The sequence below is a fragment of the Mesoplodon bidens genome (assembly GCF_964165515.1).
Source record: "Mesoplodon bidens genome assembly, chromosome: 5".
Taxonomy (NCBI): Eukaryota; Metazoa; Chordata; class Mammalia; order Artiodactyla; family Ziphiidae; genus Mesoplodon; species Mesoplodon bidens.
This window is the reverse complement of record NC_138161.1, coordinates 39415131-39431424: the sequence shown is the minus strand read 5'-3', so window position 1 is coordinate 39431424 and position 16294 is coordinate 39415131. Positions and strand designations below refer to the sequence as shown.

At 34.6% G+C, this 16294-nt stretch overlaps 1 protein-coding gene across 7 annotated transcripts in view; it reads right to left on the bottom strand.

The window, feature by feature from the left end:
- The window catches only part of CADM2 (cell adhesion molecule 2), a gene marked incomplete at both ends in the record, with an annotated part of 1085551 nt that overhangs the window by 122858 nt on the left and 946399 nt on the right, over nucleotides 1-16294 (bottom strand). For all 7 annotated transcript variants that reach the window (XM_081235460.1, XM_081235462.1, XM_081235464.1 and 4 more), the window contains one exon: nucleotides 14811-14981. In XM_081235460.1, the coding sequence (XP_081091586.1) occupies nucleotides 14811-14981 (171 nt within the window). The remainder of the gene's footprint in view (nucleotides 1-14810; nucleotides 14982-16294) is intronic.

The window sequence follows — 16294 nt, the reverse complement described above, 5'->3', positions numbered from 1 at the left end:
CTGTACAGCAAAGTGAATCAGCTATATGTATACATATATCCCCTCTTTTTGGGATTTCCTTCCCATTTAGGTCACTGCAGAGCACTGAGTAGAGTTCCCTGTGCTATACAGTAGGTTCTCATTAGTTATCTATTTTATACATTGTATCAATAGTTTATATATGTCAATCTCCATCTCCCAATTCATCCCACCTCCCCTTTCCAGCTTGGTATCCATATGCTTGCTCTCTACATCTGTGTCTCTATTTCTGCTTTGCCAATACGATCATCTATACCATTTTTCTAGATTCCACATATATGTGTTAATATATGATATTTGTTTTTCTCTTTCTGACTTACTTCACTCTGTGTGACAGACTCTAGGTCCAACCATGTCTCTACAAATGACCCAATTTCATTCCTTTTTATGGCTGAGTAATATTCCATTGTATATATGTACCACATCTTCTTTATCCTTTCCTCTGTTGATGGACATTTAGGTTGCTTCCACATCCTGGCTATTGTAAATAGTGCTGCAACGAACATTGGGGTGCATGTGCCTTTTTTTTTTTTTTTTTTTTTTTTGCGGTAGGCGGGCCTCTCACTGTTGTGGCCTCTCCCCTTGCAGAGCACAGGCTCCGGACGCGCAGGCTCAGCAGCCATGGCTCACGGGCCTAGCCGCTCCGCGGCATGTGGGATCCTCCCAGACCGGGGCACGAACCCGTGTCCCCTGCATCGGCAGGCGGACTCTCAACCACTGCACCACCAGGGAAGCCCGCATGTGCCTTTTTGAATTATGGTTTTCTCTGGGTATATGCTGGGTCCTATGGTAGTTCTACTTTTAGTTTTTTAAGGAACCTCCATACTGTTCTCCATAGTGGCTGTACCAATTCACATTCCCACCAGCAGTGCAAGAGTGTTCCCTTTTCTCCACACCCTCTCCAGCATTTATTGTTTCTAGATTTTTTGATGATGGCCATTCTAACCAGTGTGAAGTGATACCTCATTGTAGTTTTGATTTGCATTTCTCTAACAATTAGGCATTCTGAGCATCTTTTCATGTGCCTCTTAGCCATCTGTATGTCTTCTTTGGAGAAATGTCTATTTAGGTCTTCCACCCATTTTCTGATTGGGTTTTTGTTTTTGTTTTTGATATTGAGCTGCATGAGTTGTTTGTGTATTTTAGAGATTAATCCTTTGTCAGTTGCTTTGTTTGCAAATATTTTCTCACATTCTGAGGGTTGTCTTTTCGTGTTTATGGTTTCTTTTGCTGTGCAAAAGCTTTGAAGTTTCATTAGGTCCCATTTGTTTATTTTTGTTTTTATTTCCATTTCTCTAGGAGGTGGGTCAAAAAAGATCTTGCTGTGATTTATGTCAAAGAGTTATCTGCCTATGTTTTCCTCTAAGAGTTTTATAGTGTCTGGGCTTACATTTAGGTCTTTAATTCATTTTGAGTTTATTTTTGAGTATGGTGTTAGGTAGTATTCGAATTTCATTCTTTTAAATGTAGCTGTGCAGTTTTCCCAGCACCACTTATTGAAGAGGCTGTTTTTTCTCCATTGTATATTCTTGCATCCTTTGTCATAGATTAGGTGACCATATGTGTGTGGGTTTATCTCTGGGTTTTCTATCCTGTTCCATTGATTTATATTTCTGTTTTTCTGCTAGTACCATACTGTCTTGATTATTGTAGTTTTCTAGTATAGTGTGAAGTCAGGGAGCCTGATTCCTCCAGGCCCGTTTTTCTTTCTCAAGATTACTTTGGCTATGCGGGGTCTTTTGTGTTTCCATACAAATTGTAAACTTTTTTGTCTAGTTCTGTGAAAAATGCCATTGGTAATTTGATAGGGATTGTGTTGAATCAGTAGATTGCTTTGGGTAGTATAGTCATTTTCACAATATTGATTCTTCCAATCCAAGAACATAGTATAGCTCTCCATCTGTTTGCTAAATATCTTTGCATTCATAAGGTATGTTACCTTCCTAATAATGATAATGATAAAAATAATGCCAAGCATGTATAATGAATTATCTGATTTAATCCTTACCCCCATCCCCCAAAATAAGAAGTACACTTTCCAAATGAGGAAATTAAAGTTTAAAGTGACTAGCATGAAGTCACATAGGGAACTTGGATTCCAACCTAGCCCTGCACTTCAAAAAATAAGATATTGATTCTCAAAGTCACACTGTATTCAAAATACATTTTGTTAAAAATGTTTATATTTCACCCCAGAGGTTTTTAATCTGTATTGTGACAACAAACATTGTGGTCTCCTAAAGTATGGGCCCATCTGTCTATAGGCATAGCTTACACACCATCTCAAGGAATCCATGGACTCTGATCACCACCCACCCATGGGCTCCAGTGTGAGCATCCTAGACTGAAAACAAGAACTAATACTTCCCTGGTGGCGCAGTGGTTAAGAATCTATCTGCCAATGCAGGGGACACGGGTTTGATCCCTGGTCCAGGAAGATCCCACATGCTACAGAGCAACTAAGCCCGTGTGCCACAACTACTGAGCCTGTGCTCTAGAACCCATGAGCCACAACTACTGAGCCCACATGCCACAACTACTGAAGTGTGTGCTCTAGGGCCCCTGTGCTGCAACTGCTGCGCATGCTGCAACTACTGAAGCTCACGTGCCTAGAGCCCATGCTCTGCAACAGGAGAAGCCACAGCAATGAGAAGCCCACACACTGTAACAAAGAGTAACCCCTGCTCACTGCAACTAGAGAAAGCCTGCGTGCAGCAACGAAGACCCAACACAGCCATAAATAAAAAACGAAACTAAACAAACAAGAACAACAAGAACTAAATCACGAATTAAAAAATATTAGGCAGCATAAAAGAAAACTGAAAAGGCATTTTGGAGGGCAGGATAAAACTTTCTGAACTTAATAATCATTTAAATCACTGGCCTAGTTCCTGAAAATATAAACAAAAATTTCCCTTTTAAAAAGAAATGCAAGGTTTACCCTTAGTATATTACTAGAGATTTAAAATTATCCTACCTTGCAATTATAATATAAAAATATTGGATTATTTTACAAATTTAAGATACATTATGAAATTATATGTATTATATTTCCTGTATTATGACAAATCTTGCTACTTTGGCATTCTATGAATTACCTCACTATCAACTCATTCCTAACTCATAAATTATTCCCAACTATGTCAAAAGGAATGACATAATAAGAAAATGGAAGTATGATTAAATCATATAGAATGGTGGTGTCCAATACAGTAACAACCAGTCATATGTGGCTATTTAAATTTAAATGTAAATTGATTAAAATTAAATAAAATTTAAGCTGCAGTTCCTTAGTCAGAAGATCCACATTGCAAATTTTGAGCAGCTATATGTAGCTAGCTATTGGCTACTATTTTGGGACAGATATAGAACATTTACATCATCACGGTAACTTCTTTTAGACAGTGCTAGTGTGGAAAGATTATGCAAGAGTGATATAAATCATCACTGTTGCCGATCTCTATATACTTATCCCTATTTACTTATATAAATCATCACTGTTGCTCAGGTTATACATTTACTTTCATGGTGGTGGGAAAGAAGTCTGGAAATAAACCACCATCATTGTAGCTTTGTTTGGTTGTTTGTTGGTTGTTTAGCTTTCATGCTCTCAGTTGAGAATTAAGAATCTTTCATTTTCTGATTATAATTGCAAGAAGGGAGTTGTCAGAGGAAGATATTTCAAAATTATTAGATAGGACAAGAAACACAAAGGGAAAATAGAAGTCAAGAATCTAGTGAAAATGGTGAAACAGAAGTCTTTACTTATTCTAGATTAATTTTAGTAAACTCAAAAATCAATAAGTGGGGCTTCCCTGGTGGCGCAGTGGTTGAGAGTCCGCCTGCGGATGCAGGGGACACAGGTTTGTGACCCGGTCCGGGAAGATCCCACATGCTGTGGAGTGGCTAGGCCCGTGAGCCGTGGCCACTGAGCCTGCGTGTGCAGGGCCTGTGCTCCACAACGGGAGAGGCCACAACAGTGAGAGGCCCGCGTACCCCCCCCCGAAAAAAAATCAATAAGTGAAAATTTTGTTAATAAGGAAAAAAATGGAAGAATTTCATCACATAATATTTTGCAACATGATTTTGATAAAAAGAATACATGACAATACTCTTTCATCTTTGATAATTTCTGTGCATAAGAATTTTTACAGTTTACAAGTGGAAAAATGTAGGTTTTTGATGATAAATAAATTAAAGCATTCATTTTAAAAAATTTAATTAGTGCTTATAAATCTAAAAATGAAAATGTTTTACAATTTTGGAAAAAATATATTTTTACTCCCCTCGAAAAAATTATGAACCATCAAAGTTTTTTAAAGTATTTAAAGTATTTCATTCTCACAACGCAGGTGCAGGAAGAAGCAGAAGCAATGATAAATATGACACGTTAAGAATGTATTTGAAATCTGAACTCTGTATTTACAGTATGGATATGTGCCAGGATCATGCATGACACTTGTTTCCCATTTTGGGTAGATATATCATCAAACCCAGAAAAATATGAAATAGAAATTCAGGTTTGCTATATTTAAATTCTTATTAAAAGTCTAATGAAGTTGTTTTACACTATCCCTTTCTCCTTTATTATTACATCTACACATTATTCAAAAAATAACTTAAAAACCTAAAAAAAAAAACCCTAAGAATAAAATGTCTATTAGACCCAGGTGATGAATGGTAATTACATTCTTTCCTGATCTTATCAAGGATTAATGCAATAAAATTTAACATATTTATTGATTATATTTGTCTTAATGACAAATGTAATCAAATTCATAATAATTTGTAATTACAAATTTACAAATATGAACAAAATTCCTGAAGATGAAAAATAAACTCTGAGGACTGACACTACCTGACTTTAAGACTTAGCATAAAGCTCCAGTAATCAAGAGAGTGTGATATTGGTGAAAAAATAAACAAATAGATCAATGGAACAGAATAGATGGCCAGAAAGAATCTTACATAAATATAGTCAGCTGACTTTTACTGAAGGAGCAAAGGCAATTCAATGAAGAAAGGACAGTCTTTTTAACAAATGGCACTGGAACAACTGGTCATCCGTATGCAAAGACATGGATCTAAATACATACTTGACATCTTTCAGAATAATTAATTCTAGATGCATCATAGATCTAAATGTAAAATACAAAACTATAAAACTTCTAGAAGATAACATAGGAAAAAACTAGGTGACCTTGAGTTTGGTTTTACACTTTTCAGATATAACACCAACAGCATAATCTATGGGAAAAAAACTGATAAGCTAGAAATCATTAAAATTAAATGTTTGCTCTTGAGAAAAACCACTGTTAAAAGAATGAAAAGACAAGGAGGGAAGAATTTGAAAAGGACATATCTGACAAATGACTGGTATCCAAGATCCACAAAAACCTCTTAAAATGCAACAATAATAATAATAATAATAATAAAAACAATTTAAATTTCCAAAGATCTAAGCAGACACCTCAACAAATACACACAAATGGAAAATAAGCATATGAAAAGATGCTCAGCATCAAATGTCATTGCTGAATTGCAAATTAAAACAATAAGGAGATACCACTATACACTATTTATAGTGGCCAAAATCTGAAACACTGACACCACCCAAATGCTAATGAGGACGTGGAGTAACAGGAACTCTCATTCACTGCTGGTGGGAATGCAGAATGCTTCAGCCACCCTAGAGGACAGTTTGCAGTTTCTTACAAACTAAACATGGTCTTCCCATAATAAGATATATAGTATAAGGTAAACATATTTCTTTTTATGGTCACTTTATCTGTCTTTTGCTAAAATGTGGGTTTAATTAAAATTCAAATGACTTTTTTACTCGAAGGAGTTGAAAACTTATGTTTACACAAAAACCTGTGCATGAATATTTATAGTAGTTGTTTTCATAATTGCCAGAATTTAGAAGTAACTAAGATATCCTTTAGTAGGGGAATGGATAAACAGACATTGGTACATGCAGACAGTGAAATATTATTCAGCAATTAAAAGAAATGTGCTATACGCCACAGAAAGACATATTGGAATCTTAAATGCATATTGCTAAATGAAAGAGGACTGTCTGAAAAGGTTACATCCTATATAATGCCAACTATATGACATTCTAGAAAAGGTAAAACTGTACAGCCAATTAAACGACCGATGTTTGTCAGGAAATTGCGGGGAGGAAAGGAGCAATCAAGAAGTAAAGCACAGGAGATTAAGGGCAGTGAAATTATTTTGTATGATATTGTAACTATGGCTACATGACATTATACATTGGTCAAGAACTATACAACATAAAGAGTGAACTCTAATGTAAATTATAAATTTTAGTTAACAATAATCTATCAATATTAGTTCATCAATTGTAAAAGATATACCACAATAATGCAAAACGTTAATAATAGGAAAATTGTGAGGGGGTGGGATAAGAGTGTATTTGGGACTTCTGTGTTTTCTGATCAATTTTTCTGTTAACTAAAAACTACTCTAAAAAATAAACCCTATTGATTAAAAAAAAAAAGTCTATTGAACCCAGATCATAAATAGTAAAGACAATCTTTGCTGATATATTAAGAGCTAATATAATAAAGTTTAATATATCAATTGATTACAGTAGTTTTCTAACCATATGCTTTTCTCTTAGAAAAATGTGTGTGCGTGTGTATTATAGTTCATTCAGAAAGTAGAACTAGAACAATCTGAAAGTATTGGGGCATTAAATATGCAGTCTCTGAAAAAAATCAGCTTTTAACTATCTTTTAAAAATAGATTTATAAAATGGAATTAGTTTTTAAATTGAAAGTTTAAAATACTAGATAGTAATAATTTATGTTTATTTTCTCAATATTAGGTTTTACTTGCCAAAATCATTTCTGTCTCATTTGATTATCCAGATTTTATTCTTTATTAAAATGGCTCAAAATTATCTTCAAAAGATACATTGACATCTGTACTATATATAGATCACATCATTTGGGGACTATTTTTGACTGTCTTTTTGTGAAATTAATTTGCTTGCTTAAAATAATGTTAAAACTTCTAAACAGTTTCAAAAATACATATTTTATAAACTTGATTAAGAAAGACCACTTGAGAGTATATTATTTTAATCTATGAATTTCTTAATTTTTAAACTTGAGAATCTACTCACAAACATATACACTCCTCTTCACTGGGCTTTAATAACACAAAAAATGTTATTTCTATTAATAATACAAACTTTACAGTAACATTTTGAATCCCTGCCCTTAGATCACTTAAAATATTTGGTAATCCAATTACTTTTAATATTTTGATACTGCAGGGACTAAATAAAATATTCCTATCATGTAAAAGAAGACAAATTAACTCATGACCAACATGTGCCAGTAATACATTACTATGGGTAATATAATAAATGAATGTATCTTCCTTGAAAAAGTTGAAAAATAGAGGTTGGGATCTCAAGTAGAGGTTGTACATTAGGCCACTTTTCTTAATGTAGTTAAATGTATTTTTTGTTAAGCAACATAGATCACTTCATGATTCTAGCATGTACACATTTCACGAGCTTTGCAAAATATTTTGGGCTGTATTAAAAATACTTCCAAGGCATCCTCATATATAAATGTGGCATTTTGTTACCTAAAAGAACCATTTATTTTAATTTGGAAAATTTAATCTAAAGAGAGTTTTCATTTCACCTTTCCTGGTTCCTTTTATATTCTGTGCCTCTGGACCATAGAAAATTTGTGGTAGACAAAATAATTAGAAAATCAGCATTTTACAAATGAGATGCCAGATGAGTGAGATACGTTATTTTAAAATGCAACTTGTAACATTCACCTTTATGTGTAATAAACCTATATGGCCTGAAAAATTTAATCAAGTGCTTTCTATAATAAATAGAAAAGTAGTGGAAGCATAGTTGATACAACTAACACAGGACAATTTAGAAGATGCTGACCTGGGCTAAAGAGGTATACAGGTTTGTGTAGGGAGGATTGAGTAGGTGGGAATTAATTATTTTTTATAAATTGAAAAGGACAAATGCCAAAATCTGTACTTAATGAAGGATATCTGCCTACATTTGAAAATATTTCTGTTCTGTATCATGTATATCTATAGTGGAAATGAAGTTATAAACAAAATAATAAGAAGCCTCCAAACCCATCTGTATTGAATCTCTTCTGTTATACACAGAATTTTATTTTTTACTAATTTTATTGAAACAAGTAGAACCAAAGGTAGACTGATAAAGTATATTAGATGGTGCAGAAAAGTAATAGACATGTATGGTCAAGAATTCAGTTCCTCTAGGCACAAAGTAATTCCATCTAAAAGAGCAAAACAAGAAATGAATCTTTTTAGACATATTTTTAATATAATATGTTAAAGAGAGACTGGATTAATTGTATTATTTATTTGCACGTTAACTAGAACGGAAGTAAAAGCCTCAAGATGGCAAAGATCGGGACTGTAAACTGACCGTTTAACTCCTTATATTATTATAGTAATGAATCTAGGAGCATTCTCGTTATTAAAGGTATATAATGCATTTCTTATTTTTAGTCATTAACCTAATTGATCTCATCTAAAACACACAATTTCAACACTGCAGCTTCCAAAGTCACTCCCTCCCTTCGTTTCTTTTTTTTTCTTACCAGTTGCTCACACTGAATTTGTTTAGGCTCACAAGCAGGTTCTCTTCTATAACTTATTTTAACTATGTACTGTTTTAAAAGTTGATGATATGCATGTATAGTTACTTATTTTATAGGCAAAGCATGGCACTTACACAATAGAAATACTAAACAAATATTACTGATAGCATAAGATTTCATGATTATATATAATGTACCTTACAACACATATACACTTAAAATTTGTGTTCTTATTTATCCTTACTGGCAGTTCAGTGCCACAGTACCAAAATGTTTTCTCAGAACACTCATTATTCTGAAATATTTTACTAATCTGTCTCTTGTATTTTCCTTTTCAATAACAGTTGATTTTTATGTAATTTTGTCAATGTCACACATGGAAAATGAATATTTACTTATTTTCTTCTTTTCTGTGTTTTGTACATAGTCCTTTCTGTTAGTAGAGATACAATATTCTTACTGAGAATCAAATAAAATATGACTTATACAATCAGTTCATCTAAAAATTAAATCAGACAAAAAATTATTCTTTTAAAGGGATTTGTGTAAAAATAGGAAGATGAATTAGAATATCCACCTAAAAAAAATAGAGTAGCTTTTTCCAGTGCTCAGGTGCAAAGTATGCTATTACCTATTATTTGATATTTGCAAGTATTTGTGGTTCACAGTGAAAAATCTACATTTTCTTAAATTTCAAGTTTAAAGAAACTCTCTTCCATCACAGTGACATTAAAATTTAAGATTAATATTGTATAAGGAAATGAATGTTGCTATGATATATTGTTTAGGCTGAGTCCTACTAAACTGTACATCACAGGGTAACAGAGTTAAAACATTTAGCCCTAGAAACATAACTACTCCAATTTGTTCTCATCGTGTTCCTTAGCACTAGGTGTTTAACCCTTATGTCTTATTTCTCATCAAACTTGCCTTTCCACAATAACACAGGATTTTTATTTCAGGTGTAGTCATAACTTCCCATTATTGTAGGGATATATACTTACTCTTGTCAGTCACCACAGAAAACAATGGCACCTCTTCTGCTTTGGGGGTCCAAAAAGTTGTTCCTCTATTTGGGCCAGTCTTTGCAGTTACTCATAATAGGAACATTGCAAAATCATGTGGAATCCTAAATTTATGTCCCATAAATTCTAGATTAACCACCTTTTTCCTTTTCCAATTCTTCTTTCTATTTTCCCCCACCTGCATCCGTGGAATTTCCACATCAAACATACTGCAACGTACATTTATGTGGAGCTATGATCTGTTGTCTCTGGAAATATATACTGAGATCTTTTTATCACTATTCTTAGGTGTTTATGAAGACCACACCTATTTGATCACTTTGCTCTAATTTTGATGCAAACTGGTACTAAATGCCTCTCTCCACTTTCCATTCCTCAGTTCACCCCTGGGGAATGTTCTGCATCCCTAAAGGAACATTAAGTATTATTATCTGTTAGTTTTAATTAACTTCACGTACTTGAATGATGATATGCTAAATGCTAGGAAAAATAATTTATATAGATTTGGTCTCTGCCTTCTAGCCATTTACATATTAAACCATGACAGAATGAGTTGTTATTTTTAATTGGCCATCAAGTATAACATTTTTCACGTAAAGCTTTATAAAAATTGTCTTCCTCCATGAAGTTTGCTTAATAATGCACACTGAAATATGGTGAACAGCTAAAAATGCTCAGAAAGTATATATTTATAATAGTTCCATTTTGGACTCCCAAGAAAGTGAAAATGACTTTGGAAGCTAACAACTGGCATCTTATAGCAAGGCTGAAATAGGTTCAACAGACATAAACGATTCTCTAGAATCTAAACAATAATCAGATAAGGCCACTCTATGCCTGTGGGGTGGAATAAGAAAAGGCAAGTTTATTGCATAACCAGGTCTAAAAGGGGACACAGACCAAGATGTTCAGCACCTACATAAATTAGCATGATTAACCACACATCTTTATAATAGCAATTCTAATTCTGTTTTAGTATTTGTGCTTTGTAGGTAAAAGTTACCAACATACACATCACTGAATTGCCCCCAATCCTGACAGCATCTAATTCAGAACCCTCTTCACAATATTTAGAACAAATCCAAATTCTCTAACAAGTCTCTCCTAACTCTTTCTTACCTACACCCAGAGATTCATCTGGTATGCTGTCTTCTGTGACACAGCAAACTAAATAAACCCAATTTTGCTAGACTACTGGTAGGTTTCTGGGGCTCTCTGGCTGGCGATCTTTAATATTCCTTATGACTTGATTTTTATTATTTTTCTTTTATTATATATTGAAAATTACAGTTGAATTAGTTATCAAAGATTATTTTTAAACAGTCTTATTTGGCTTTATATATAAGTGAAAAAAAGTTTAAATTAAAATGCTGGTGATCTGGGTCCTCTGGACACATCAAATTACATAATTTTCCATACTTGAAAGACATTGATTAAATAAAAAGAAATAGAGGGCTTCCCTAGTGGCGCAGTGGTTGAGAGTCCGCCTGCCGATGCAGGGGACACGGGTTCGTGCCCCGGTCCGGGAAGATCCCACTGCCGTGGTGCGGCTGGGCCCGTGCACCATGGCCACTGAGCCTGCACGTCCGGAGCCTGTGCTCCGCAACGGGAGAGGCCACAACAGTGAGAGGCCCGCGTAGCGAAAAAAAAAAAAAAAAGAAATAGAAAAGAAATGTTGCTATAGACTGAATGTCAATGTTTCCCCAAAGTTCATATGCTGAAACCTATTCCCCAATGTGATAATATTAGGAGGTAAGGACTTTGGAAGATCATGACCGGGGTTAGTACCCTAATGAAGGAGATCGCAGAGACTCCTTAGCCCCTTCTGCTGCATGTGGACATAGAAGATGGCCAGCTATGAGCCAGGGTGAGGGTCCTCACCAGACACTGAATGTACCTCCTCCTTGATCTGAATTTCTGGCCCCCAAGACAGTGAGAAATAAAATTCTGTTGCTTATAAACCACCCAGTCTATGGTGTTTTTGTTATAGCAGCCTGAACTTGAGGCAGGAGATAGATGGACCCCAGGGTAAGCAGCTGGACTTCGTTCTCTGTGGACAGAAACTCCAAAATATCAACAGCAGGACAATCGACAGAAGAGGCTGGGCCCTGCCCAGATAAAAGACCATGTATTCCTCATACTCAAAATCAAGGAGACTTCCCTGACTACACATGTGCAGAAAGGTTCCCTGGAGGTCAAAAAGGGAGGGGGTGCCACCCATAGTAAGTGATGTCAACTACCCATAGGCCTCTTCGCTAGAATCCATCTTGGCTAAGAGATGAGCATGCACACAGGAGGACCCTGAGATATACCAAATACAGATGCAGAACTAGGCAAAGCAAGATGATTGGTCAAAGGAAACCCAGAAGAAATGCCCAGTAAAAGTGATTCAAACTACCGTGATGGCACGACTCTCTGAGTCCACCCATGTGTCTATCCACATGTACTGTACTATTTTTCCTCCTAAGAAATACTTTACTTGCTTCACTACTTTCCATCTCTGTGGAAATTCATTTCTACACAGCTGAAGGGCCAGGGCCTTGTCACTGGTCACTAGTCCCTGGTGGTCTGGTGGTTAGGATTCAGCGCTCTCACTGCCGTTTCCTGACCTCAATCTCTGGCCAGGAACCAAAATCTTGCTTCAAGCCACTGCAGGCCAAGGCCACCCGAGATCAAACCAACTAAGAAAAAAGGCAGTTGATATTTATTGAAGGCTTACTGAATGCCATAAACTTGTCTAGTTTGGTCCTCACAGAAATTAATTCTCTAGTTTATAATCAAAGCTCAAGCAGTTTCAGTAATCGTTGCAAGGTCTCACTGCAAATAAATGTTGAAATTTGGAAATAATCTCAGTTTGGGCTCTAAAATATGTTTGTCTTCAAATCTGCTTCAATAAGAACAGGAAGGAAATTAATGAAACTAATCTAATATAATTGAAAGTATTCTTTAAAATTTAATAATTTAATAACTACTAAACTAAAAATAATTAAAATACAACAAACAATAATTAAAAATAATGATCTAATTGATATTTTCTCTATTAAAGAGTAAAAAAAAAAAGTCCAGTCCTCCTGGTACTTCTCTGATCTTTTCTCATGATACCCTCTACTTTCCACTCTACATTGGTCTCACTGATACCCTTTCTGCTTCTAGAAACATAAAAACAACACATATGTTCCTATCTCAGGGCCTTTGTACTTGTTCTTCCCTGTGAATTGTATGTATATATTTTGTTTGAATATTTAAACATATTAATTTAGTTAAAATATTATTTTATTTAAATATTCATTTAAATACATTTATATATAATGTAATATATTAAAGTATAAATAATATATTATATAATATATTCATATAAATATAACATTATAATATATTTAAATGATATATTAATAGGTAATATTATTATATAGTATGTAATGATATAATTTAATGATACTATATGTGATAAAATATATATTTATATATAAATGCATTATATATATATGTTAATACTAATACACACACACACATTCACTATCCTTGACTTCCATTCTAACTTCACTCCTTATCACCTCCCTGCTTTATTTTTTTCCTACAGACTTAATGCATAGCATGCTATATGTTTTATTTATTTATTTATTTATTTATCTATCTATTTATTTCTTCTTATTTTTATTTATTTATTTATTTTTTGCGGTACACGGGCCTCCCACTGCTGTGGCCTCTCCCGTTGTGGAGCACAGGCTCAGCGGCCATGGCTCACAGGCCCAGCTGCTCTGCGGCATGTGGGATCTTCCCGGACCGGGGCATGAACCCATGTCCCCTGCATCGGCAGGCAGACTCTCAACCACTGCACCGCCAGGAAAGCCCCTATATGTTGTATTTGTTAATTTTGCTTTTCAGTCACTCCTACCTAGAGTGGGTATTATAAGCGAACTGGAGTTTGTTGCTTTGGTGGTAGTGGTGATTTTGACACTTGGAGACAATCTCAGTTTGTTTTGTTAAAGTTGTCCTTTTTTGGTCACCTCTGTAACCCCAGTGCCCAAAAGAATGCCTGTTTCATAGTAGGTACTCAATACATTCTTGTTGAATAAATAAATAAAAACAGACTATAATAAGGCATATTAGAAGAGTAATATGTAGAGTTAACATTTTAGGGTTCAATGTAATTTCGCATCACACACACAAATCTAAACTTGAACTATAATTTATCACAGATAACAAACTCAACAAAAAAATCTCTAATATTGGAAAAAGTCAAGTAATAGGATTCAGAAATATAATTCTTTGTACTCTACTCAACTTTATATTACATAAAGTAACTTTATATAACATATTTCAACTTTATGTTACATATTTCAATTCATTCATTTTCATTTTGATAAATATTTATAGATCACGTGCTATATCCCAAGGACATTGCTAAGTATGAAAGCATCATGATTATAAGTTGACCATTTGCTTGTTGTGTGAACTTGACCAAGTGATTCAACCACTATAAACTTCAGTGTCCTTATCCATAAACTGCAAGTAAAGAGAGCAGTAACTATTCATCAGGCTATTGTGCTGATGCCCTAACATGAGATAACATGAGTTGAGATAATGCCAGCAAAGCATTCAGCACTGCCCAGGCTCACTGGAGTCATCCAATTTAGTTCTTATCACTTGTGAACAATAATGATGTTGATAAAGAAAACATAATAGATATGCCCCTGTGTTCATAAAAACAAAGCATATTTTAAAAAATAGAAATAAAATAGTATAATTTTAAAAGAACAGATGGTAAGCCATGTTTGCATATAATAACATTACATTTAGAAAGTTCATCAAGGCTTTTTCAGATTTCCACTTCTCACTGATTCTGCCAAAATTACCGCTCTTCCTGGCCAACATTTGGAAGATAATTAGGAGTTTTAACCTTCTGATATCTTCTTTCTTTTTATTCCTTGTCAAGAATGATAATCACTCAAGGACTCCTTTCCTTTGAATGTGATTAATACTAATGAGGTCAGTTTTACTTCATTTGGCTATAGATTTTGCTGCACATTTGCTGTAACTTCAGGAAATTTTTGAAATGATTTTAAATGTAGATGCAGAGATTTGGCGCCAAATAAAGAGTTATGGAGTAGCGTTTACTTACAGTGTATTTCTAGCACCTGCATGGCCACCTGAGGTGTGGCATTGAGAGATTCATGGTCTACTCTGCAGATGACCGCCACGCCATCATCGCTTCGGTCCACTCGGAAGTCCAGTGTGCTGCTGACCGTGAAAGTCTTGCGATTTGCATCTTCTTCCTTTAAATATTTTACATCTGAAAATAAAATATAAGATTTTAAATTCTGTGAAGTTCTCTTTCAAAATGTAACAGATTTCATTTACTCGAGACACACTGGAAGCCTCTTCTCCCGATCTTTACCCAATTTTAAAAAGCAAATATTTGTTAGTATCACATTTAATCCATTTTGTTTTGAGTAAACAGAAATAAAACTACTTCAGAAATACATTTTAAAAGTTAAATACAGAAATAAAAGGGCAGGTCACGGATCTTTTTTGGTTTTTTATACTCCATTTGAAATATCAGGCCATTTTTACAATATTAATCTCTTTTCTTTAGATTTAAGTTTTACTAAAAGATAATCTTAATTCTCTGAACCACAAGCACAATTGAGAAGAGCAAATTCACAACCATCTGGGTATGCCTAAAAGGAAGTACAGTGTATTTGAGCTATGATTTTTTTTTTTTATAAAGACTTTTTTTTTTTTGACAGTTTTGCTTTTATTTATTTATTCATTTATTTATGGCTGTGTTGGGTCTTCGTTTCTGTGCGAGGGCTCTCTCTAGTTGTGGCAAGCGGGGGCCACTCTTCATCGCGGTGCGCGGGCCTCTCACTGTCGTGGCCTGTCTTGTTGCGGAGCACAGGCTCCAGACGCGCAGGCTCAGTAGCCGTGGCTCACGGGCCCAGTTGCTCCGCGGCATGTGGGATCCTCCCGGACCAGGGCTCAAACCCGTGTCCCCTGCATTGGCAGGCAGACTCTCAACCACTGCGCCACCAGGGAAGCCCCTATGATTTTAACATGAACACTGTGAGGTGAACATAATTGCTAAAGAATACCTAAGATGAGAAAGTTGTCATCTTTGGTAAAGAAGGAGAACAGTCATGTGAACATTTTGAATATTTAAATATCTATCTACCTATCTATATATATTTTCAAGGAAATTTCTATTGAGAAAAATGCTCTTCACTTAGCTGAAGAATTCATTTCAGACTGAATAAGAATACTTTCCTCAAGATGTGAATTCACTTATCAATACTTAAACTTACTGTGCATGATTCAGATTCATCATTAAATGATGCACTTAGGGATTATTTGTTCTCTGTGGAAAAGGGATTTAATAATATTTCCATTTAATTTGCAATTTCTCAAGTTTAAAGTAGCTGATTAGAAGAGGTCAATTTTAATGGCTTAGAAATCAAGATAACAGGCTAAGGTCAAGACATCAGTTAAGATCTTAAATGTAGTTGAGGGAGAAAGCTGTTCGTATTTCGTAGCATTTAATTTCAAATGAAAAATGATACTTTTTATGAAAAGACTTCTTTTGCATAATATGCATAAAATATTTGA